Source organism: Cupressus sempervirens, chromosome 11 (assembly GCF_028749045.1).
Source record: "Cupressus sempervirens isolate cs-2001-9-10 chromosome 11, ASM2874904v1, whole genome shotgun sequence".
NCBI classification, from domain to species: Eukaryota; Viridiplantae; Streptophyta; class Pinopsida; order Cupressales; family Cupressaceae; genus Cupressus; species Cupressus sempervirens.
This window is the reverse complement of record NC_143128.1, coordinates 465,872,830-465,899,023: the sequence shown is the minus strand read 5'-3', so window position 1 is coordinate 465,899,023 and position 26,194 is coordinate 465,872,830. Positions and strand designations below refer to the sequence as shown.

General features: G+C 36.9%; 1 protein-coding gene across 1 annotated transcript in view; it reads right to left on the bottom strand.

Moving 5' to 3' along the window:
- Positions 1 to 26,194, bottom strand: part of LOC149530400 (syntaxin-22-like) — a 62,986-nt gene that overhangs the window by 23,746 nt on the left and 13,046 nt on the right. Inside the window, exon 2 of the mRNA XM_089808798.1 lies at positions 22,961 to 23,054. Within this exon, the coding sequence (XP_089664924.1) occupies positions 22,961 to 23,054 (94 nt within the window). The remainder of the gene's footprint in view (positions 1 to 22,960; positions 23,055 to 26,194) is intronic.

Below are 26,194 nucleotides of genomic sequence, written 5' to 3'. Positions count from 1 at the left end.
TGTAACATTTGCATCAATTCATCATTTAATTTAAAAGTCTTTTTGAAAACATTCCACACATGTCTGACACTGATTTGTACTCCGAAATTTTCATATCTAATTAAGCATCCAATTTTCAGCTTGTACTTTTCAAGATATTATAAAAAAAGGTCATTTCGCCGTCTCGCATCCCTTAACATTTTGCATGCCACGAAACAGCAATCAACATCCTTCCTATCCAAATCTTTGCTAATTCGGACTCCTCAAGCTTCTTGCCGACGATTTCACAAGTTCTTTGCAAAGTCATTTGCAAAAAAGCGGAAAGTCATCGTTTTGCTCCCCTCTAATGTGTCATCTGCGAAATAGTGAAATATCTCCATTTCGCTGGCTATTGATTCCTTATTTTATTAGATTGTGAAAAAAAATTCTAAATAAACTCTTGTTAATAAGGATTAGGAAAATTTGGAGGCTTCACCAATGGCTCTTCTAGGGACGCACATTTCCTGCAAATATGGTGAGAATCAAGCTATTTCTGGGAAACAAAACAAAAAGGAACATCAAACTAATTACACCTATCTAATTATACATATAAATCATATTCTACTTAAGAGAAAAAGGGTTTGAGATATTGGTCATGCACAAGGAACTCTTGGATATTCCCATCAGTATCCTATCGAAAACACTCTCCTGCTTACTCTAATATGATGAAGGGGCCCAACCATAGGGAATCAAATTTACCATGTTTTCCCTTGTCTTGGTCTTTAACATTCCATTTTAGAACCCAGTCTCCGATGTTAAAAGATCTTTCCTTTGACTTTTTCTATCATGGAGGAATTTAACCCGTTTTTGCCTCTTGATATTATGCTCTGGTGCCGACTTTCTAATCTCATCCAATTCTACAAGTGCATTTATCCTCTCTATAAAATCTATATCTTCAAGTTGTTCCTTCATCATGAATTTGTATAGTGGCAATAATTTATTCAGGGGAAGTCTAGCTTCCTTACCATAAACCAAACTAAAGGGAGAAAAACCAATAGACTTCTTTACTGTGATTCGATCCGCCCATAATGCTAAATTTAATTTATTGTCCCATGCTTTGTTATTGTTATCTAGCATTCTTATGATGATCTTCAATATGTTCTTCTTACTTGATTCAGCTTGTCCATTTCCCTAGGATGATATGGGGAAGAGTAGGAGATGATTATGCTTGTATGTCTGCAAGTACTGGAGAGTCAATGGGTGAGTCAAACACGGTGACTAATGCAGAGCTAGCTAAGGAAGTTGATGAGAAAAAGGAGAAGAATAGAGTCCTTGAAGATGCCTTAGCAGAAGTGAAGATAAAGTTGGATGCAGTTGCTGATGCAGCCAAGAAGAAGAATGAAGAAAGCATTGACAAGGGTAAAGAGGTAGCAGAGGAAGATGTTGTCCTTGAGCTAGACCCTATCTTGAATGAAAAGCCTTTCTTGAAACCTATTAATGCCCTAGGAGGGAAAGCTTTGGAAGGTGTGCCACTATTAAGTGGAAAGTTGGACATAGATGCAGCGATGGATTGGATAGACGGGATGGAGAACCATTTTGAATGTGAAGGGGTGTGAGAGGCACAAAAGGTCAAAGTGGCTAAGTCAAGACTCAGAGGCTCAACCTTAACTTGGTGGAAATATGTCCAAGATGAGAGGATTAGTATGGGCAAGAAGCCTATAGCCAATTGGAATGCCATGGTCACCAAATTAAGGGAAAATTTCCTACCAGAGGACTATGAGATTCAGCTTCACAAAAGGAGACAAGCACTAAAACAAAAAGATTTGGATGTGGGCTCTATACAGAGGAGTTTCAAAGATTGTGTCTTAGGTCCAAGAAGCAAGAAGAGGAGCCAACAACGGTGGCTAGATACTTAGGAGGCCTAAAGTGGAATATCCAAGAGGAGCTTAGTTTGTGGGCACCTACCACTATTCAAAGGTGCCATCAACTAGCCCTAAAGGTGGAGGAAAAGAACAAGAAGAAAGGGGATTCCAACTTTAAAGACAGAGGCAAGGGAAAAAATCAGAGAGGACAAAAAGGAGGTTACCAAGGCAAAGGTGATGAACAGAGAAAGCAAGGAGAGAACAAGCTCACAAAACAAGCCACTGAAAGCACTCCTAGAGGGGGTTATATCAAAGGGAGAGGTAAGCAAGGAGGCTCTAATAGGGGCACAGGATCAGGCAGAAGTAACTCATACTTTGCTAGTATTAAGTGTTACAATTGTGGTCAACTTGGCCATTCAACATATAGATGCCCTGAGAAGCCCTCTTCTTCTAATCATGACAAGAGGGTGGCATATGCACAAGAGGATAGTTGCAAGGAGAATGAGGTGGACCATATAGAGTCAAAAAAAGGTGAGAACCTTATGTTTAAGAGGATACTAATCAAACAACCTGCTCCTGATGAACCCAAACATAGAAGAGCTCTGTTTAGGATCAGATGCAAGATCCTTGGAAAAGTTTGTAAGGTGGTAGTGGATTCAGGCTCTACTGATAATATAATATCAGAGGAGGCAGTTGAGAAGCTTAAGCTAACTAAATTACCACATGTAAACCCATACAAAGTGACGTGGCTCAACAAAGGCCAGAGTATACTGGTCAATGAACAAACTTGGGTGGACTTGTCCATAGCAGGCTACAAGGACAAACTATTGTGTGATATTTTGCCCATGGATGCTTGCCATCTACAGTTAGGTAGGCCTTGGCAGTATGACAAAGAGGCAGTCTATGATGGCAAGGCAAACTCAATATCCTTCAAGAAAGGAGGCAAAACTTTCAAAATCAAATCTTTGTTGAATGGACAAGAGCCACAGTCTAAAGTGCCTAGTGTATTGTTTTGCAATGGAAAACAGTTTGTTAAAGACCTTAAAGATGAAGAGAGCCAAGGTTATGCAGTGGTGTTGAAGTCCAAGGGGGAAGACAAGACAGTCAAAGACCCTTTGTCTGCAAAAGTTCAAGCATTGCTTGAGAAATACAAAGACATTGTGAGTGACGACACTCCTACTACCCTACCTCCTAGAAGAGTCATAAGCCATCAAATAGACTTTGTTCCTGGTGCATCCTTACCAAACAAAGTAGAATACAAGCTTACTCCAAACCAAAACTTGGAAGAGGCAAGACAAGTGCAAGAATTGATGGACCAAGGTCTGATTAAGAAGAGCATAATCCTATGTGCAATCCCTGTTGTACTAGCATCCAAAAACGGAGGAAAATGGAGACTATGTACGGACTCAAAAGCTATAAATAGGATCATAATTAGGTATAGGTTTCCCATAACTAGGATTGAGGATCTCATGGATTGCCTTGGAGGAGCTATGTACTTCATCAAACTGGATTTGAAGAGTGGATACCACCAAATCAGGATTAAGGAGGGAGATGAATGGAAAACAACATTCAAGACCACAGATGGGCTATATGAATGGCTAGTGATGTCATTTGGCTCTCAAATACTCCTAGCACATTCATGAGGCTCGTGAATGAAGTGCTTAAAGACTTCATAGGGAGATTTGTGGTTGTCTATCTAGATGATATACTCATCTTCAGCAAGACAAAGGAGGAGCACATCAAGCATGTGGAAGCAGTACTGCAGAGGTTGCATGAAGAGAAGCTTGCCATCAATCTTGAGAAGTGTGACTTTTTCAAGCAAGAACTGGTGTATCTAGGCTTTGTGGTGTCTAAGGGGTCCTTGAAGATGGATCAAGAGAAAGTTGCTGCAATCCTCAACTGGCCACCACCTACTACATCTACTGAGGTAAGAAGTTTCATGGTCTAGCTCAATTCTATAGGGAATTCATTAGGAATTTTAGTGGCATATGTGCACCTTTGCTAGATACCATAAAAGGTGGGGTCAAGTCTTTGTTCAAGTAGACCTTAGAAGCTAAGAAATTCTTTGAAATGTTGAAGAAGCAAGTAGCTACCCAACCTGTTTTGCAACTACCTAATTTTGAGAAACTTTTCACCATAGAATGTGATGCAAGTGGCCTAGCAGTAGGGGGAGTGTTAAGTCAAGAAGGTAGGCCAGTAGCCTTCTTTAGTGAAAAGCTTAATGAGGCCAAAAAAATGTATTCATCCTATGACCTCAAACTCTATGCACTAGTTCAATCTCTTACGAAGTGGAGACACTACCTATTTCCCAAGGAATTTGTTGTGTTTACAAATATTCAAGCTCTCAACTACATTAACACACAAGAAAAGTTCAGTAATAGACATTTGAAGTGGATGGAATACTTGCAAGCTTTTACTTTCACAATCAAGCATAAGAAAGGGCAGATGAATAAAGTGGCAGATGCACTAAGCAGAAGGGTGTTAACAATTCAAGAGTACAGTTGCATAGCATTGGGATAGAGAGCTTCAAGAATCTCTATAAGGAGAATTAGGATTTTGTAGAGGCATACAAGGTATGTTCTGACTTTGAAAATCATTTTCATAGAAAATTCTCTGAGTTTCAATTGCAGAATGGATTGCTATTTAAGGGCAATTAGTTGTGTGTACTGAGGGGATCCATAAGGGAGAATCTAATACAGGAGAAGCACAATGGCAGTCTAAGTGGGCACTTTGGTGTCAGCAAAACCTTAGAACTGGTCCAAAGATTCTACTATTGGCCTAAACTAGTCAGGGATGTGACTAAGTATGTGGAACAGTGCATGGTATGTATGACAACTGAAGGAGGGATGAGTAATGCAGGTCTCTATCAGCCCTTACTAGTCCCCAATAGAGCATCGGAGTGTGTGAGCATGGACTTCATAGTAGGACTACCCAAGACACAACAGGGTTATGACAGTGTCTATGTAGTTGTTGATAGATTCAGAAAAATGGGGCACTTCATTCCATGCAAAACTACCCATGATGCAAGCCACATTGCACATTTGTTCTTCAAAGCGGTTGTGAGGATTCATGGCCTTCCATTAAGCATAGTTTTAGATAGGAATGTAAAATTCATGAGTCACTTCTGGAAGACCTTGTGTAGCAGACTTGGTACAAACTTGTCATTTGGATCAGCCTACCATCCCCAAACAGATGGTCAGACTGAATTGGTTAACAAGGTGCTAGGTAATCTCTTGAGGTGCTTGACTAAGGAGTATGGGCAAACTTGGGATGTCATCACTCCCCAAGCAAAATATGCCTACAATGACAGTAGGTATAGAACCATAGGTAAAAGCCCCATTGAAATTGTCTATGAAATACATCCTAGAGGTGTGTGTGAGTTGAGGGATCTTGGAGTAATGGAGCATAGAAGTGGACATGCTGAAGATTTTGCCCAAACCATGAAAGAAATCCAAGAGCAGGTCAAGAAGACTATTCAAGACAATACACAAAACTTAAAGGCCAAGGTGGATGAAAGAAGGAAGGACATTCAGTTTGTTGTTGGAGATTTTGTCATGGTACATCTAAATAAATCGAGAGTGCAAAAAAGTATGCCAACCAAGCTACAAATGAAAAGAGTGGGACCTTGCAAAATCTTGGCCAAATATGGAGCCAATGCCTACAAAATTGATTTACTATCAGATTTGGGCATCCCTCCAGTCTTCAATGTGTAGGATTTGGTTGAGTTCAAGGGTACACTACCTCAAAGCAATCATGGGGTCAGTATTAATCCGGAGCCTGCATTAGTACCTACACCAAGCAAGTTAGAAGCTGAACAAGTGTTGGATTCCAGAGTTAAGAAGGCAACAAGACACCAGGTATACCTAGAGCACCTCATAAAGTGGAAGAGCAAACCTGAGTCAGAAACAACTTGGGTTGCTGAAGCAAATTTCAAGAAGGTAAGCATCCCTCAAGACCTCTTGTCCACAGGAGTGACATAGTTTTCTTTTGTGGGGGAGTATGGTGCAGGGGCACCAAGGTAGGCTTGTGAAGGACTTGGGGCTCCTAGGGTATTTTGGCTTGTGGTGGTGCTAGCCACAACACTAGGTGAATAATAGGGCTAGCCAGTCCTCAGGTGAGGTTGTTCAGAGTAAGTTGCTCATAGTTGCTCATAGTTGCTCATCAATTAGGCTATCTAGGGCATTTTTGTGTTTTAAGGGGTAGAATGGTTTGAAGGACCTTATTACATGTTTTTTAAGCATTTAAGGCCTTTGGCAAGGTTTGACAACATTTGGAGCAAGTTTGAGAGTCAAATGCTCAAAAGTTGTCAATGTTGTCATTGACAACATTGACAACTTTTCTTGCAATCAAGCAACTTTTTAGTTGGAGCTTTATAACTGTCTGAAGCAGTTGGGATAGGTGTGAGGATGTGCTTATAATGTTACATCCCAAATTTTTGACCTAATCTTAAACTTGTTCATAACCATAACCATTGGATTTAACAAATTATTCTTTCATGATCATGTGAAATAGGTAGTTATTTATATACGTTGTATTAACTGTTAATGAAGATGGTCGTTAACCAATAATTGTTATTAGGTGATAGGCAGTTGTTTGATTAAAATAACGATTAATATGTTTTTATGAAATATTATGGAATTATTATTATGGCGAAAGTGTTTTTCATGGATGATTGCAGGAGAAGATGAAGGGGGGGGGGGGGGGGAAGCATTGCTAAACAGGATCATCGGAATGGGATGTTCGCTTAGTTCAGTCACAAGGATCGGCAGATATGACCTTAAACTTTCTTGGAAAGGATGCGATGACTTGATCACAAAATACATTATGGGATCCGCATGAGCTATTAAGAAAATAATTTAATTTAAAATATAAAACATACCTCAAGAGATTTATTATTATAATAAATACTTACATACGAACATATAAATATAAAAGTGAAATGACACCAATAAATTATAATAACATAATTTAATGATGTCAACCCATTTATATACTTCCATGAACATGTACAAATATATATTATAACATTTGAAAATTATAATCTTTCCAATTCTTCTTTCCAAAATTTTTTTTTCCCCCTCTCCATAATCAATTTAATACTTGAAATTTTGATGGTTTTAAATCTTTAAAAACAGATGGAAGTCGAGAAGCCACGACTAGTCTTTTAAATAGAAGCCATGATAGGAGTCGGACACCACTGTCCCTAGCCTTACCATCTTTTCTGCTACCGTCTCCATATACCTTGTTTTGCAATAAGCCGAGTTTCTTGTTATCGCAGTAATTTATCTATAGCCGCCAACACCTTGAAATTGCTGAACCAAACATTGATCAAATTTGTGTGATATAACTAAGTCCAGCAAGAGTTCCGGCTAGATTACTGAGAATTAGAGGACGAAAGGGTGCCGATCACAAGTCAAGATCTCCAATTACATATATACCAGGTTATGAAATGCTTTCAAACGATTTTATTACTTTCTTTTTTCCTGAATGTAAGACCTACTGCAGTCGGCTAGGCATAGAAATCCAATATTAAGACTGAGATTATCATACGTAGCTTTGCTGTTGATCTCCTGCGAACTTCATAGAGTTTTCTGTTTTGTATCTTGAACCATCATTAGGGAAGTTGAGTGGTAACTTCAGGAGTCTCATAATGTTGTATGAACCATCACAAATAATATGGATATCAATAGCAAGATTTATGCTGTCTTAAACCATGATAATTATATTAAGAGCAGAATGCTCATCCAATGCACCTAGGAATCATTGACAATAAAGCCATGAATGGTGAAGAGGTGAAAAAGGGCAGAGTGCTCCTAAAATTTAATGCACCTGAGACTCACTGGTTGGTAGCCATGAAAAGGTGAAGAGGTGGAATAAATCTGCAAGGAAAACAAAGAAGAAAATTAGTCAGGAATAACTTAGAAGAAACATGCTCAATAGCTCATGCTTATCCCTGTAATGGAACCTGTTGTCAAGTCGAGCAGTGGTGATCAGGTTGATGAACCCATCGGAAATCCTTGGCCAAGGTAGTTTATAGGCATATTTTCCATCTAAAGATCACTTGATGTTAGTAGCACCAGTTATGTAAGCATGTCTGTTTCATGATTGAGCGGACATTCAAAACACCAGGATGCTATGGCTGGACTAAAGAACATCCCAAGCTCAATCTTGAGGTAGGGAGGGTCATTCTAAATTAATAGAATGTGTGGGGATAAGTATGGTTCGAGGTTGGGAGGTTAAGCCTATGTCAATGCTTCTCTCACCAATGCTGAGGCTTGCACAACCAGCTAACGATCCTCCTAAGATACTTGTATGTTTCTTTCTTTCTTGTTAAGCATTTAGTTTACTATTAATTAGTTGATCATGTATACAGTTATGATAGTCGTTAATCCATTTATTTCAATTGATCATGAAATATAGTTATGAATAAGTAGTCGTTAATTACAGTTATTTTCGATTGATCATGTACGCAGTTATGATAGTTAGTCGTTAATCCATTTATTTCAACTGGTCTTGAATTACAATTATAAATAGTTAGTCGTTGATTATAGTTATTTTCTATTGATCATGTATACAGTTATGATAGTTAATCGTTAATCTATATATTTCAATTGATCATGAAATACAGTTTGAATAGTTAGTCATTGATTGCAGTTATTTTCTATTGATCATGTATGCAGTTATGATAGTTAGTCGTTAATCCATTTATTTCAACTAATCATGAATTACAATTATGAATAGTTAGTCATTGATTACAGTTATTTTTTGTTGATCATGTATACAGTTATGATAGTTAATCGTTAATCTATTTATTTCAGCTGACCATGGATTATAGTTAATAATAGATAGTTATTAAACTTGAATATGATTACAGTTAATATCAATTAAATATGAAAGTAGTTAATATCATGGGAAAGGGATTCAGTTATCTACATATAATGCTAGGAGTTTTTAGTGAAAACCGTCTATGATTTAGATATGGAAATCCGATTATTGCATATAAGGCCATCCTCGACCTCTTGGCAGGGTTGGAACATGGAGAGAATTTTGGTGTACGGACTAAATAGTAAGTTACAGTTACAGTTTTATGCTTTTGAACCTTTTTGGCATTTTGATGGATTAAATTTAGAACTATTATTGCTTGAATAGTTACAGGAGTTTGTTTTGTGTTTTTGTACAGTTTTAGTTTGAGGTTTTGTGAGGTTTTGATCACATGAATAAATAATTTTGGTTCTTGATATCGTACTGTCCTGAACCAAGTTTTTAAGCAAGATGTAGTCATAACTCCCTTTCCCACTATAGGATCCGTATGATCTCTTGGGATTAGGGAGATGACTCCTTGTACATATTGTACAATAGAGGAGGGCCCTTGGAAAGCAAAGCAAGTGGTTCTATGATGATGCCCTAGGCGAGCCAAAGTTGCATGGCTAGGGATCACAGTCAGATGCAGAGGTGTTAGGAGTGGTTGAATGTGTATGATACTTCAACCAAAGCATGGAGAGTGTTGAAGGAAGGTGTGGTGAAGCCCCAACTTCAATGGGAGCCTTTGGCAAGAGTTCTATGGAGGGCAAAGCCTACTTGTTTGCAAACAACCAGTAAAACCATTAAAAGCCTAACCCTTAAAACCCTTCGTTTTAGGCTAAAATTGTGGTCATACTGTACAGACAAGTTGGGAACCCTAGACCCCCAAAATCCTTAAGGTCTCTGAAAAGGGTGTCTGGATCAGTGGTTTGTTTGACCCCTTATTAAGAACTTTTTCAAGTTATTTGAGTTTTACTTCATTTGGAGGGCTAATTGCTTATAGCCTTTTTACAAGTAATTTTGTACATTTCAAAGAGTTTTTTGGAACTCGTTTAGGGTTTCATTCCCAAATGAGGCAATACGGTTTGGGAAGTGTCTTGGTGTCATCTGAGATATTCATACTTCCATTTTGGGTGTTGATCATGAAGTTGAGGTAGTTGGTGAACTTATTGAAGAAGAAGAAAGCAAGTATAGTAAGTGGTAATGGTATGTTTGTTCTACCTTGTTGGTGTGAACTAGTTGAATGGAATAGGACCTCAGTGTTAGGATCCTACGGGAAGTAGGGTGACTAGCAACCCTATTGGGTTAAGAAAAAGGCCTAAGGAGACCCTAGAGGAAGCTAGGGTAAGAACAAGGCTAGTTTGTCACATCAGCGACACTGAGCTTCAGCGGGTTGAGGCTCCTAGAATTGTTGCTGCAGATAGTGCAGAGACAACTGATGTAGTTGTTACTACAGATACTTCAAGCTCTCTCGAGGAGGGGATTATTATTGGAGATTTGTATGTGAGCTATCATAGTGTTGCTCCAGTGCAAGAGGCAATTGCTTCCTCAGGTGGGACCGATGCATGTATGGAGTCACCCAATGGTGGTGATTTGAATGTTACAGCGGAGTCAATAGATGTGGGTTCATGCTCTAGCATTATTGATTCACAACCTGACATAGAATCATGTGTGCAGAGTCAAGTGACAACAGTTGAGACTCTGTCAAGTGGTAGGGATGCAAATAGTATGGACACCTTTGATGATTTGTTGGATGATGCTATGAGTTGCATCAAGTATGATACCCCTTGTCAGATACTAGGTGATGACTCCAAGGAGGTTTTGTTAGAATCCCAGAATCGATGTTTACAAGATCTTACTATTGAGGTGGAAGTTAAGACATGCAGAGAGATTGATATTGTGAGGGCTTCCATTTCTTTGGATGAGTTGGTTGAAGTACATAGTAGTTGTATTTTAGATGCAAAGTTGTGCGAGGACGATAGCACATGTATGAGCAAGCTTGTGGTGGGGAGTTCTAATTCAATTTCCTATCACAGTGCAGTTAGTGAGACAAAGAGGTTGTATAGGAGTTAGGGGTTACAGAGGCATCATGTGACTTGTCCGCTGAAGGTGAGTGATAGTGACATTTCTTCAGCTCTTGGGCATTATGATGCTATCCGTCAAATGCTAGCTACATCTAATTGGGGTGCTCTTGTGTCAAATGAGCATGGTGATATTAGTCTTTCCCTAGCAGAGGTTGATGTGCACTAAGAGGCTGTCACAATCTTGAAGCATAGTTACTCTCAGTTAGTTGCGGACAAGGATTACCTTCTAGAGTAGGGTAACACCTGTTATGAGACATTGTTAGGGAAAGAGGAGGTAGTTGAGCTCACCCAATAGCTTGAGGTGACTGTTGACTCTCTTCAGTATACTCAGTTGGCTCTTCAGGAGTTACATTCATAGTTGGATGAGGTTACCATGGAGTTAGAGTGGGTACAGTCAACACCGGTCCTAGACCTTGTTCAGTTACATATTATGGTTGGTGCTGAGTGTGCTTCTACGGTAGGGGATGATGGACATCTAAGTCACAGGATTCGGCAAATCCCAAGCATGAGATTCGGATTTTGCCGAATATTAATTTTTCCTAAAATATTCGATGAAAATCGTCAGTGTTCGCCAGCAAAAATTGGAGATTTTTTTTATTGCTGTAAATATTTAAAAACTACTATTGTAGGCATTTGGCAACATATTTTATAGGGTTTTGGAACCATTTTTTCAGCCTTGAAACGCATAAAATTCTGAAAACAAAGGATTCAATAGAGGTTTCAACGAAGGTTTGTATAGTCCTCTAGCGGTGGAGTGTGCACATGCGAAATCTCTAGCTCCTGTAGACGAGTGTGCACAGGCTCTTGCAAACACAATGATTTTCCTTACGCCTGCAATTTTCCGCTCCCGTGTCTGCGAAGTCCTTAAATCTCTCTCAACGTCACAATCTTTCTTTAATTTATTTTAATGTAATAGTCTTTGTTAACTTTATTTAATAATGCTATGTAATATTCAGTTCGTTTCATTGTAATGTATAAATGAATTCTTTGTTATATTAAATTTAAGTACAAATGAAATAATATTCATGAATCTTAGGTTTATTTCTTTATAATGTAATAATACATAATACATATATTACATTATTCATTATAAATAAATTTTTGTTTTATTAAATTTGTTGATTATAAATGAAATGTTTAAAATAAAAATAAAAATTTAAGTAATATAATTGATTCTTTGAATTTTAAAATCTTTGACTAGTAGGTCATTAGATATATATTTAATCAGTCTATTAAATTAATGTAAAATAAAGAATTTGTTTTATACTTAGTAAATATTAAATACTATGTTTTATACTTTATAAATGTGTCATCATGTTTTATAGTTTTAAAATCTATTAGGCAATTCTAATTATTTTGATAATTTATAGGATATATTACATATATTTTTAATTATTTTTAAAAATAATTAAAAATATATAAGGCAAATTTAATTCGATTTTTTTCTCGAATTTTTTCTCTTGCCGAACTCCATTCGAATCTTATAGTCGTCGAACTCGAACTCGAATTCGAACCTTGTGACTTAGATGGACATAATAATGTGGTCAACACATTCGTCCAGCATATTGGTGCAATTGGTATAGAGGAGGTGAGAGCATCAATGGAGACGAGCTCTCATGGTGATTTGCTTCCTTCTGCCGGAAGTGGATCCATTTCTTCATTTCATACAACTGGTACCATTAGACTATTGGCAGTACCACATTTTCAGAGGGATCAGTTGTGGCTTGCAGGCGAGCAAGTTGATGCTTCCACATATAATTTCTACTACACAGAGTTTTTCATGGAGTAGCTTTTGGAGAGTTCGGATGTGCGAGAGGATTCATATAGAGTGTCTAAGGGCACTCTCATCCGAGGTTCTTGTGCTATTCAGAGGTTGGTGACAAAGATTGTAGAGACTGCCTACTATGCTTTCCCACAGGGATTTCGAGGTTGGGTTTGCTGAGAGAGGATTGCATAGGATCCTGCCCGATCAGTAGTTCGGAGTCAGAGTTTGGAGCCATCTCTTGATTCCCAGATTGATATTGATGAGCCCTTGACAGAGATTGGGAGTTTTTATCGACATTACACAGTGATGAGCACTCATCACTTTTCTTTTAAAACACAAGTAGAGGATTTGGTTTCACGTCAATGTGGGTTGGCTCCAGTTTCATACCATCTATTATGGGATGGGTTAGCACCATCTTTTGTAGATGGGATTGTCAGTTGCAAGTTTGATCCCTTGCAGTACCTACACACCCAAGATAGTTTGGCAGAGGTGGGAGTTGGTGTTAGTGTTTTAGGTACACAAGGTTGTTACCATCTCCACAGTGTAGTTGAGTGAGTATCAGTTTGATGGGGACCCAGGAGTGGAGAGAGTTGGTATTTCAGTTGGGTTGAGTTTTAATGAGTTGTTGCCTTCATCAGTGCCTAGGGTCAGTTTTCAGATGATTCTGATGTTGATGTCCATTATTTGGGTGTTGGTGCTACAGGAGTTGCTTGTACACAACAAGGATAGTACGCAATTCTACCTATGGGATCCAGGTGGATTGTGATGTTCATTTTGCTCCAGGATTGCTTGGGGACAAGCAATCTTAGGGAGGGAGGATTGTAATATCCCCATTTTTAGCAAGTTCCTATAGTTGGCTAGGTCAATTCACCATCACGACCCTTGTGAGCTAGTAGTAGGATTTGAGGAGCTCAGTTATGTGGTTATAGGCTTTCCAGCAGCCTACGGTGTTTAGTAAGTCAAACTATTGGTTTCAATGAGCTCAATTGAGTTAGAGGAGTTGTGTGATGCTCTCAATTTTTATTTTAGGCTTCCAGTTTGGGCTCCAAGAATCTTGGAGGGAACATCTATTTATAGTAAGTCACCTTGTCAAGTTTATTCATTGTCTTTCATCATTAGGATCACTTTGGTGTTGTCAAATTTCGATTCTAATGCCCTTCAGTTGCTTTCGCAAGACAGGTGATTTATTATTATTATTCATCTAAATACATTGAGGTTATTATTTTTGTTAGTGTTGTTGGTTGGTCACCTCAGTATTATAGCTTGTTGGAATCGGGACGAAAAGTTTTAAATTGTGGGAACAAGAAACAGTGCTCTTGCATGTTAGAATATTAAGTTATGGTGGAAAAGGTCATTTTTGGAGTGAAAAGAAATTAATAAATTATATTAACGACACTTTATTATATTTTAATGTTGTGTAGAGAAAGCTTCTTATGTGGAGTTCTTTTGGGAAACCAATGCCATTTGGAGATTATAAATATGGGGACATTTGATGAGGAAAGCATCTGATTATTTGATTATCTCATTTTGCTTTGTCGTCTTTGTGACATTTCTGAAGTCTGATTTTTTTGTGCCCTTGCTGAAGTATAAGGGTTTGTTCTTGAGAATTTTATTGTAATTCACAACTGAGGTATTCTGAATTAGTTTTTTGAGAATTGGCCTTTATCTCCATTGTTGTATACACTATGGTTGGGAGATACTGTGGTGTTGGGATTTTGGAATTTGGCGTCTTCTTATACTATTATTACTAATGCCGAGAAGCGGTTGGGTGCTGGTTAATTTAGAGTTGGTTGAGCACCCATTTATATTTGTTGCTAGGCATTATTTTCTATCTGCACTTTGGGAGCAGCATTTTACATATCTGTAGTTGCATTTGTTTGCTGGAGAATTCTTTTGTTGCTGCTAGACTTAATTTCAAAGGGTTTCAAGGCATGGCTTACCTGTAAGTTCATGGAGTGTAACTTCTAATTTTTCTAGGTATTGTTGATCTAGATAATAGGGGATATTACATCAATTGAGTTGTTGGAATTTTGTGAAAATACTCAATATCTAAGTTGATATTGAAATCTGGAAATTTTCAACTATATATTCCCTATGTAATATCTAAATATTTGAGTTGAAATTATAATTGCGAATCTTCTAGTTTGCTGCTATATTGTTGTATCAAAATTGCAAAACCTCAAGAACAAAGAAAAGAAATCAACTCTTTACCATAGATTGTTTGAGAGTCAGCCGGGTTATTACAATGGTATCAGAGTTTGATTGCAAAGTGTTTGACGAAATGTCAAACAACTGAATTAAAAAAGAATTTGGTGTTTGTCGAAGTTATACCGGGTTGGGGGTTATTACACATTAATCTCTTCCTCGACAACAAGATTTTGTTGTAGTCTCAAGAACCTCTACCTCTATAGTAGGAATTTCTACATCTGCAACAAGAACTTTAGTCTCCATCAGTTCTCGCTCTAAAATGGCCCCTAGAATCTCCTCAATGGAAATCTCTTGTTCTCTATCTTTTCCTTCAACAAACTCTTGATAAGCATTGATGCTCTCTCTATCTTGCACCAACTTGTTCATTGGACCTTCCAATCCTATCCTCCTTCCAATTGTCTCTAGTATCTACTACTTCCTTATTGAACAAATCAATCTCTTGCAGACTTGGAGTCCAACTAGACGCTGCTGGAGTAGCCTCCAATGTTTTCTTCTTTCGCTAGGGTCTTCAATGTGAAGGCCACGCCTATTTCTTGGTAGTACTTCCTGAGCAATTGTCTTTCCCTTATCTCGTTGAGCACTCTCTAGTGGAAATTCTCCCTCTTCAATTCTCACTCTAGAGGGTTGTTTTAGTCTATCATCACACAATGGCAAATGACCCATCAAGTTATACGTTAAGCTATCCTTAGGTACCTCCAGCCTGCTAATCTAGCACTCAACCCACCATTTTGTGAATCTCACAACTGATGTAGATAGTGAATCGATGTCCAACACTTCTTCCTAGAACAATCATAAGGTCGGATGGTCCTTTCCCTTTCTGGATCATATTCGGCTTGGATCATCTTCATATCCTCTACTACTTGATCAGGTATTTGGATGATTTTGCATGCTCTAATCATATTGAGGATACATCCTCTTCTTTATTTCATTCTCAACTACAACATTGGCCTAAAAATCCTCAAGGTGCATTTTGTGTCGATATTTCACACCTACCACCATTTTGATTTTTTTATAGGGATCATAATCCAACCTCGCAAGAAAATGAGGCAAACGGTAGAAATGCAGCTCCTCTGATGATTTTTTGGTTGCCTACAAAGGGCATTACAATTGGTATTAGAGCCTCAATGCTGTCAGCCTGTGAAATTACCATTCACCAGTAATGACAACGAACTCAGCTTTAAAAGAGGATATCAATGATAAAAAAATGGGGCATAATATGCAAGGAATATAATATAGGAATTAAGGAATTTACAGCCAGCAATTCCAATAGACACTAAATAAGATATCGACTTGTTAACATGGTCACTCTCTAAGACCGAACCGGGTAAAAGTAATTTGTCTACGGTCATTAAGTAATGAGTAATTGATCGTAATATTCAGATGGAATACAATATTGTCTAAACCATGCAGAAGAAATAATGTGTAATAATAAATGAGTGTAGACAAAAGGCCATTATTGGACATTTTCTTCCTTTTCCACATATCAAATACAGTACATTATTCTCAGATACACGTGGAATTAGAGCAACGTGATGAATCCTTGCAAAACAAAACAATACAAGAAGCGGTCAGTAAATTATATCATCCTCACCCATAAGGCCATGTAAAGTGTAGACTCAGCAGCATCGAATCACCAAATAGCAACCTGTGTATGTAAAAAGGCTATTCATATTTCATTAAACTGACTTTATTGGCTTATTGCAATGCAAACAGTAACCAAATAAGCACCAGTGACTGTGATACGAGGATGAGGATGGACATGGGTAGAAGGTTTAGGGAATATAAATGGAGTTATGTTCATACATTGCACATGTTCTTCACAAATGGAAACACTTTCGACAGTTTAAGAATTAATCATGTGTGAAGAGATAAACGGAGGAATGTGGAGGAATGTATCATAACATATTTTTCAAGTGATAAAAAAACCAAATAGGTGATGATGTGGAAGGAGAAAGGCTGACAAAGCACCAAAAAACTTAGATATTCAAAAAAAAAGGTAGAAGAAAACATATCTCATTCCAAGCACTAATTAGCAACAAACTTCACACATAAGTGATTCGGAAAATCTTCACGTCAACTGGTATTCAATTTTGAGATAATGATAGGGTAGGAGTGCCTACTTAGGTGTGGAGCCAAGAAAATTAAAAAACACCAAACAGATAAGATAAAGACAAAAAAAGAGAGATTTATAATACAGTCTGCACATTACAGCATATACAGCTGATAATTAGGAGATGTTTATTACACAAAAGAAGAGAATAACTACCATAAGGTTTATATCAAATCACTCAAAGAGCACCATCAGGAGGTAACCCGACAACATACTACACACAGTGCCCTTAAAGTGTATAAATAAATAAGAATAACACCAGTATTTCTGTGTCTGATATAATCTGATATAATATATTACCACCAACTCAGAAGGGAAGACATTTTGTTAAGAGAACCAGACTTTATGTATCTTTGAGGTAAGTATATGTCATATTATCTATTGTTATAAGTAGAACCAATTTACTTGAATAATAACCATGCTCAAACCCATTGTAATCCTAAGCCAGAAGAGATGCGTAGTATGCATTATGGGAAAGGCCTATATAAATCCAACCAACAGTTTGTCTCAAGATAGAGTAGGATCAGCATCCCTGAGTGCCTTAAGGACATATCCAAGAAAGGTTTAAGGGCTTGGATCCACAAAACCTTTAGGGAGACCGTTGAGTTTGATGTCAAAGAAAGCCTATTGTATCTCATCATTCCTTCTAAGTCAGAGTTAAAACCAAAATAGCATGACTTTTTCAATTCACATATAGTTTATTACTAGCTTACCTATAAGGGTAGCCATTTGAGAGAGAACAAAGGTGTATTCAGGAAGAGGCTACTGTAAATCCAGTCAATCGGTTGTTCCAAGAAATGATAGGATAAGCATTCCCGAGCGCCTTGCAGACACGTCTCCAAGAAAGGCTTAAGAGCTTGGATCTATAAAGTGTTGAGGGGAACCGTTGAGTTTGGTGCATAAGCAATTTGTTTACATACTAAGTATTCTTCTCGACTAAGAATAATAATAACAACAAAACAAAACAAGCATCCCACTGAGTAGGCCACCTTGTGTGGATGCATAAACATCACCACCGAGGCCAAGGGGGCAAAGTTCCTCTCTTGGACTTAGTATAGGATTCGCTTGGAGTCATTTATCAAGACTCACATTTCTCTAAAACTTACACATGTATAATGATCACTTGTGGGGGCAAGATTCTATCGAAGAAGTAAATTTTGTAAGTCACCTTCTTGACTCTAGTAAACTACAAGGCATTAATCAAGAATGCATGTATTATGTGTCTACATTGTGTCTGCTTCGTGTTTTCATGCATTCATTTGTCTACTTTGTGTATGCTTTGTGTTTTCATGCATTATGATGTATATTCCATAAGTCTCTTGCATCTTCTTGTATCGAATTATATGCTTTTGTATGATGGCTCTACAAGAAAAGTTATGTATAAATAGATTTGGCTTGAGGACAAGCAAAATTTGAGAGGGGAGGACTGTAATATCCCCATCGATATAAAATCTATACAATTATAATATTAATGAATAACTAATTAAAAATATTAATAAATAAAAATATAAAATAATGATAAAATATTAGTATTGATATAATTAGAACATTATAATCATGTTATAATATCCCATATTAAAGTAGGGCAATGAATCAAATAATAATTAAATATTATTCTATAAAATAATAAAATATAATTTTATATAATGATTAATTAATCAAAAATAAAAATTGCATTAGCATTAATAATATTAATATTAAGAACAACATTAATCATAATAACATAACAATAATAATATATTAGTTTAATCAAATTAAGAGACACGTTCTCTGATTACAAATTATATTAAGGAATACTAAACCTAAGAAATAGTGAGGGGGAAATATACAAGAGAAATTGAAGATATGGAACGGGTCTGCACAGATTCTGATAAAAGATGAATTAAGTAATATCCCGACAAGTGACATTACAGAGACTTGGTTACAGTTTCTAGGGATGAGATATGGTCACAAGATTGGAGTGGTGGATCAATTTCTACAGCTAGTACTGATGCTCACTTTCCAAACAGCTTACACATGAGTTTAGATCATGATCAACAAATGAGATGGATGGAATCTTTAGTTCAATGGTTGAGGATTGATATTAGATGCGATTTGATCATAGATGTCAGATTTTCAGCTACTCCTATGTATTCAGAGACTTCAATGCTACTAATTGGGGGATATTCTTTGGGCACAACTCATTATTCGACACTCGGAGGTTAATTGTTGATGTTATGGTTCTAGTTGTTGACCCCAGAAGTAGTATTGGGTTGGTTGTCTTCAAGGTTATTTTTATTGAGTAGCATTGACCTACAAGAACCAGTTGGAAGAGTTGGAGAGATTTCTATCATCTTCTCCCTAATAGAGGTTGGCATAATGATGAGCCTCCATGATCATGTGACATTAGAGGTATCTACGACTTCAACTGGAGAGAGGTTCTCATTCATGGTAGTAGGACATAGCAAGTTGACTTGACTGATTATGGAATGATTAGGGATCCTGGCATTGGCATGTTCAGTGATTATTTCAGTGGGCATGGTGATGATTATATTAGACTAGCGCAACGGATTGGTGGAACAATATATCTGAGGTTGATATGGGATCCTGGTATTTGGTTTTGACATGTAGGTGCAGATTGCTTGAGGGCAAGCAATCACCAGGAAGGGAGGACAGTAATGTCCCCTTTTTGGGACATTAGAAGCCAATTAAACAATTAAATTTTACTTTGTCAAATTATTTAAAATTAAATGACAACTTAGTTTAATTATTTAACATAGTAATAAAAAAGACTTTCATGGTCTAGTGAGAAAATAAATAAAGTAATTTTAAGTTTATCAAGGAAAATAAAGAGACAGAAAAAGGAATATGAAGAGACGGGCAGAAAGGAAATGAAGAGTCACAGGGTTGTACTTAAAAAAAACAATGAGAGGCTCATTCTGATCATGCTCGGTTTATGTATGATTTACTATCTCGGAATCTCCTCTTGGAGGATTTGGAAGCTTTGACTTTCAACTGGTTTGAGTATGGAAACCCTCAAGCTTGGAGGCAATGGAGGAAAACCCATTGTCAGTTGGAGATATCACTTAAGTATAGTACTTCAAATTGGTATTTCTAGTTATCCAATCTGACTATAAGTTCAAAGACTATGATTGGATCTTTTATTGTGCTATTGAAGATTTAGATGCAATTTTCATAAATCTCAATTTCTGCTGGATATTTCATATTTTTTTGTACAATTTGCTGAAAAAAAATTGCATGCAAATTATCTGTTTGAGTCTTTTGTGGCAAAACCTAGACAAATCATACTAGAGGGATATTTCATTCATTGAGGGACTTCATTTTGAAATGCTCAGAATTCCTTTTCTCAATTTGAACCAGGGCCTCTTTTGTGCTTTTTTATGCTTACTAGTGTTGGGCTTGACCCACACCTTATCATTCTGGCTCATTTCACACATCATCTTAACTTTGTATTGATGTTGGAGCTCCAAAAGTACTCACGGGCCTGCTCAGAACTTACCTCTTGAAAGGATTTAGAACTCAAGACTTTGCGACTTTAAGACAAGAAACACTCCAAAATTGGAACCTTGAACAACAGGGAACAAAACTCAACCCAAGACCTGGTCAAATTTATCACTTCTCATCCAGAACAGAAGGAATTTCAGAAGACCGGACCTAGAGCTGCCAAGACAATAAAACAAAAAGAGTCAGCCACACAAAAGGATAAAGGGGTCCCATTTTTAATGAGCAATGTGTGAACTCGGCCCAAATAGGGTTTGCTTGGAATTATCTCGGCCATTGATTTAATATCAATCTAGGTCCTTTGCTGTGATTAAGAGGTCTACAAAAGGCTTGACCTTCTCATTTGTGAACTCATTAGTTGTGGAGTAGAGAGCAATAAAGATTGTTGTCAAGACTATGTTGGAGCAAATACATGATTTTCATTGAAGATATGGTGGATCTTTGTGTGTTATTTTAATAGTTTGCTTGGTTTGCACTTCTTGGAATTCATTTAAAGTTTGTTGATCTTAATGGAGGAATGTGGAGACGTGATAAATTCCTTGGTTCATATCATTCGTAATTTTTTTATTGTGTACGGTTAGTCTAAACCCATGTACGCACTAGTTTGATTGTGAATGTTAATTTGGACCGCATCAGTATTGAGTATTTGAATGAATGGTTACAAAATGAAAATCATTTATTACCTTTACAGATTGCACCATGTTTAGCATAGTTTCCTCATGAAAAAGCAAAGCTCAAATTCAGCAATTCTAATAATCAAATATTATCCATTGATATCATCCTTAGAGATTAGATTCAGCTAGCTTAGATTTCCTAAACCCTTATCCCTTGGTCTTTATTTGAAGATCAAGTTAGTTTAGAATTCAAGTTCCAGCAACTTTGAGAAGAAAGAATTGATTAAACCCAGAAAGAACAGCTTAAGTGCTTATGCGTATTACCAGTAATATTAAACCATATTCATTGAGTTCTATCCAACACAAAGTTGCTAGTTAGTAGTGTAAACCTCAAAGTTGCCTTATTTGATCACGTGTTTGTAATATAGTTTTAAATTTGAGCTATCCTTGTTCAAGAGAGGATAGAATACTTGGTATTTTATTCTATGCTATGAAGTGACAGATAAACCCATCAACACCATCATGAAAGGAGTTGTCTTAGAATTATCAGGGGGATACTTGGATAAAGCTTTGGAAGCATGGCTGAATGCTATAAGTCAGTTCTGTATAGTAAATCCTGGGATGCGATGCCTTCCAAATTTTCATTTTTTAACTTCTAACTTGTCCTTTTTAACACAAGTCAATGAATTTGATTCAAAAACTACACAGTAGGATTCTAATAGCAATATCATAACAAGGCAGACCAATTTGTTGTCACTAAACAATCAAGGGATACACAGACACACAACATAAAGAGTGGAGCAAGTTGTCATTATTTCTGGAACTATAAAATTGCAACAATGAATTGTATGGCATCGGTCATAATTGGCATACAAAAGTAAAAAGAAAGATTGATTACTTCTTTCAACACAGGTTAACTCTATGGGCTAGTACTCTATGAACTTGGGACTTGCATTGGTAACACCAGAAGAGAGACGAGGGATGAGCGAGATGTTAATACTATGTGATATGACTGACCCAATCCCCTGTTCATTCAACCTTGATCCTATCACTAGATCGATCCGGTGGGAAGAATAGAGGCCTGGGCTCACCCTTCATGTCAATCTTTTATTTGGGATGGGAAAGATTTCTATGTCTTCTAAACCAGCCTTTCCGAATATAAAGAAGGGGTGGTTTCTTCAGAAATCTTCATGCCTACCATTCCAGCCCTTACTATCTATAAGCCTGCATAAATAAAGAAATAATTGACTGAATCGAGTTGGGATGTGAGTCTGCATGCATCAGAACCAAGAGTTTCAGACACTCCTATTTAACCAGGCCGTGTCTGCATATATATATATATATATATATATACATATACATAATTTTAAAATTATGAGAGAGAAAATGAGCTTGCATCATGAATAAAAGGGTCATTTTTAGGGTTTGGAGCAAAAAACATTAAAAAATGCACTTGGGCCCACCGTTTTTTGTTTTTATGTCTTGCATATATATATATATATATATATAAGAGAGAGAGACAAATATACATAATTCTAAAAGTATGAGAGAGAAAATGTGAGAGAAAATGAGCTTGCATCATGAATAAAAGGATCATTTTTAGGGTTTGAAGCAAAAAAAACATTAAAATGCACTTGGGCCCACCGTTTGTTTTTATGTCTTGCATTTCCGTGGATCCACATTGGATCCTCAGGCTGTGGCTTGGATCCATGAGGATTTGGGCAGGATCCTTGATTCTGCCTGTGGATCCGTCAAGATCCGCGGACCGCACATCCACAGGTAGAATCAAGGATCCCGCCCAGATCCGGATCTGGATTAGATCCGAATCCAGATCCGACCTGTACATGACAAATCCGGTAACTAAGTTGGCAAGTCATAAAATTAACCAGTAAGGAGTATACTGCATTAGCATTCAAAAGAAACTGCTCTCTCTTTAATAAACTTGACAGGAAAAACCAATTAATTTATTTTAAAGCTTTTTGACTTGTATGTAATATTAGCCCATCCTCAATGTACAACATATAACACAAAACATTCTTGTCACAAATGTGACTTACAGGAACTTCCTGATTCTGATCTCTTTCACTAGCCGCTTTCAGCTTTGCAGATGTCTCCTTCACTAGCTGTCCAATATCTTGCCTAGCCTTATGCCTGGAAATAATTAAAGAATTACTCAAACAATTTCACCCATTGTTTCTCAGACTTCATAGAAACTCAGCAGACACAAATTTGTTTTGGACTCGAAAAATCAGCAAAACTCAGCAACTTAAAAAAATACTTAAATCCCATTAAAAAACCATAAATTAAATGCAGAGTACAGTAATGTATTGAGTAGATGCGTAAATGCTGAAGAAGTATTTTCTAGCAGATCTGACTACAAAGCTGAGAAAAATTCCTAAAAACTTAGAACATATAAATTTGCAAAATGCTCAAAACGGACGTCTTCAAAGTTTCAAACTGAATTGCTAATGTCATAAATAGTTTTCCTTCATTTATCGATCAAAAGCAATTTTGATTCACAGAATGGTGTCATATGATTAAAAATTGCATCTGCATTAATAGTTTACAAATTTAATTTTTGGAAAACATGACCTCAAATATTTTATATTTTTTCCTTACTGAAAATCCAAAGCCAGATCAAGGGGCAAAGCCCACATTAGTATACCAAATTAAGGCCTTCAAGGCCACATATACCTTCAGGTTACATGCAATTTTTCATATGCAGCTGAAAAGCTCTCTTAAAAAATATAATATACTTTATATAACAGATAATTATAAGTACTTACAGAAAACTAAAAAACATTTATAATATAATAAATAATCTATATTAATATATAAAATCAAAACATTATGTATAGCTCTCATTTCATTGCTGCCATTCTCTGCAATGTTGCTTCTCCATCCTCATTTTGTCCTGCTTATTCTGATTGAACCAGCATTGGAACTAGAGTATTTATAGAAAGAAATGAAAAAAGTTTGACTGCCGTTTGCCTATATAGCTAGTAATTGCTGCTGTTTGGATCTGCATGTTCAGTTCTACAGTATTCCACCATTACTATTGAGGGCCTCAGTTTAGTGGCAATCTAACTTTAGGGACTAGGGAGTATTGCGAGAATCTTGCAAGTGGACTAAGGCGTGCCTTAAAATAGCTAAATCCTTGGTTTGGAGTCTGGACAATGACATGCCAGATTTTGGTGATTTTGACTCTGGATTTCTGAAATTTAGATGCGGGTTCATTCAAGGTACAGCACAAATGGACCCACAGGGAACCTGAGGTGCTTGGACAGAACTCTGGGCAAATAGCAAGCCATCCTGAATTCAAACCCTAACAAAGATCATGCTTTGTGCTACAAGTGGCAAAATTAAATAACCCAGTACCATAGCTTTAATAAAATAATTTTTTAACATTTTTACACTTGCCCCATTTTCATGTTTACCCACTAGTCTGGCAAGCCTGCACTGTGAACTCTCTAAGTACTGACAGCAAGTTTGTGTTGAATATTTTGTCATTGATGTCGAAGGTTGATGATCAAGGTCATATAAAGTTTGGAGGATTACTAAGTAAAAGGAAATTGGACTGAAATTTTTATCAAGCTGCTGATTATTCATCAGATCTCCATCAGCTGCTTGGTTGTTTGTTGGAGCTACTTAATTACTTGCTTGAGCTACTTAGTTGTGTGCTTGAGTTGCTTGAGCTACTTAGTTGTGTGCTTGAGTTGCTTGAGCTACAGTTGTATGTTTGTGCTGGTTGCATGTCTACTTCTTTGTGCCAAGTCAGCTTGTTTACCATATCAGCGGTTGTTATTGGACCAATTCTTTTAAAGGCAAACACATATCATCTTTATTTTTGAGATGGATGGCTCATTGCTGAGTTTCCTAAAGTCCAGCGCAAATAATCATTAAGTATGGACATGAGTCATGTCTTCAAGAGAATCACATATATTAAAAGGCAAACTTCCTTCTGTTGGCTGTTTCAGAATTCCATTGCATATACTCCACATTTCTGACGGTTTCAAGATTTAATTTTGTTGGACCTTTTTTCTTGGAACAGATTCATTTATTTACCCCATTTTTGTGCAACTGCTTGAGTCTGGCAACATACTTGAGATTCTTGGATTTTGATGTTTTTTGTGTATGGAGCAGCTTCAGATTCTGTGAAACAGTTTTGCATTAAAGAAACATTTTAATATTCTGAAGAATTATCATTTTACTTGGCCATTTTCTTCCTTGGTCAGCAGATATGAGTCAACCGTGTATGCTGGGATTGGGTTATCACTGTGGAGAGTATGGGAACACAACAAAATAGCAGTTCTAATATCACTGACTTAGACTTTGGCTGGCAAATAAATATAGAGAGGTATTGGCATCTCTGCTCATGCTGGCTGTTAATATTATTGGCACAATATTCCTTCTATTGGTGTGAGTATCTCCTGTACACAAGCCATGTTATTGTTGAACAAGAGATTCGGAGTCGATAATGTTTTTAACTTTTTGTTTGAAAAGTGTTATTCTAACGAGGTGTGATTAATGAGTAGTCAAGGCAGCGGTTTGTTTTATGAAATTCATTTTGAAAAAGGGTGTGTGGTGTTAAAAAAGAAGACAAGATATACAGAACGTGAAGATTATTGCAGACCTGCAATGAAGAACAAAAGAAGAAACTTTGTGGGAGACTTATAGTCAGTTTGACAGCATTGTTGAAGAAGGATTTTGATGCAGATTTTGATTGAGGTTATTGAGTCAAGCATGTATGATATAGAGTCAAGCCTATCACAAGTCAAGAACTGTTTTCAGGGGAATGTGTGCAATTTTTGTATGGTTCGAGTGCATTTGAGTTGGTGCTCAAATTGAAGTCGGTGGTTCAGCTGAACAAAGTTAGTGCTTCGAGGAAGGTTAGTGCTCTCAATGAGTTGGTGCTCACTTATGTAATCAGAGATAGTGCTCTCAATGAATTGGTGCTCACTTGTGTATTTTTGGGTTGGTGCTCATTTGGTAATGGAAAATTATTGATCTACCATGACTTTTTACCTGAAAGGGTTTTTGTAATATCCCAAATGGGTATTTCCCTGAATTTATCTCATAAACAGATTTGGAAAACAGCAGATGGTCTGTGCAATTAAAAACCAGCAAATAACCAATAAAACACTGACATAAAATGCCACAGAATTCATTATTGCATTATAAAAGAGCAATACAATAACATGCAAAGAACTCCAATCTTACAAGCAACAATAATAGTCAGATTGGAAATACATAGAGAACAACATGTAATTCCAATGTGAATCCTGCTGTGA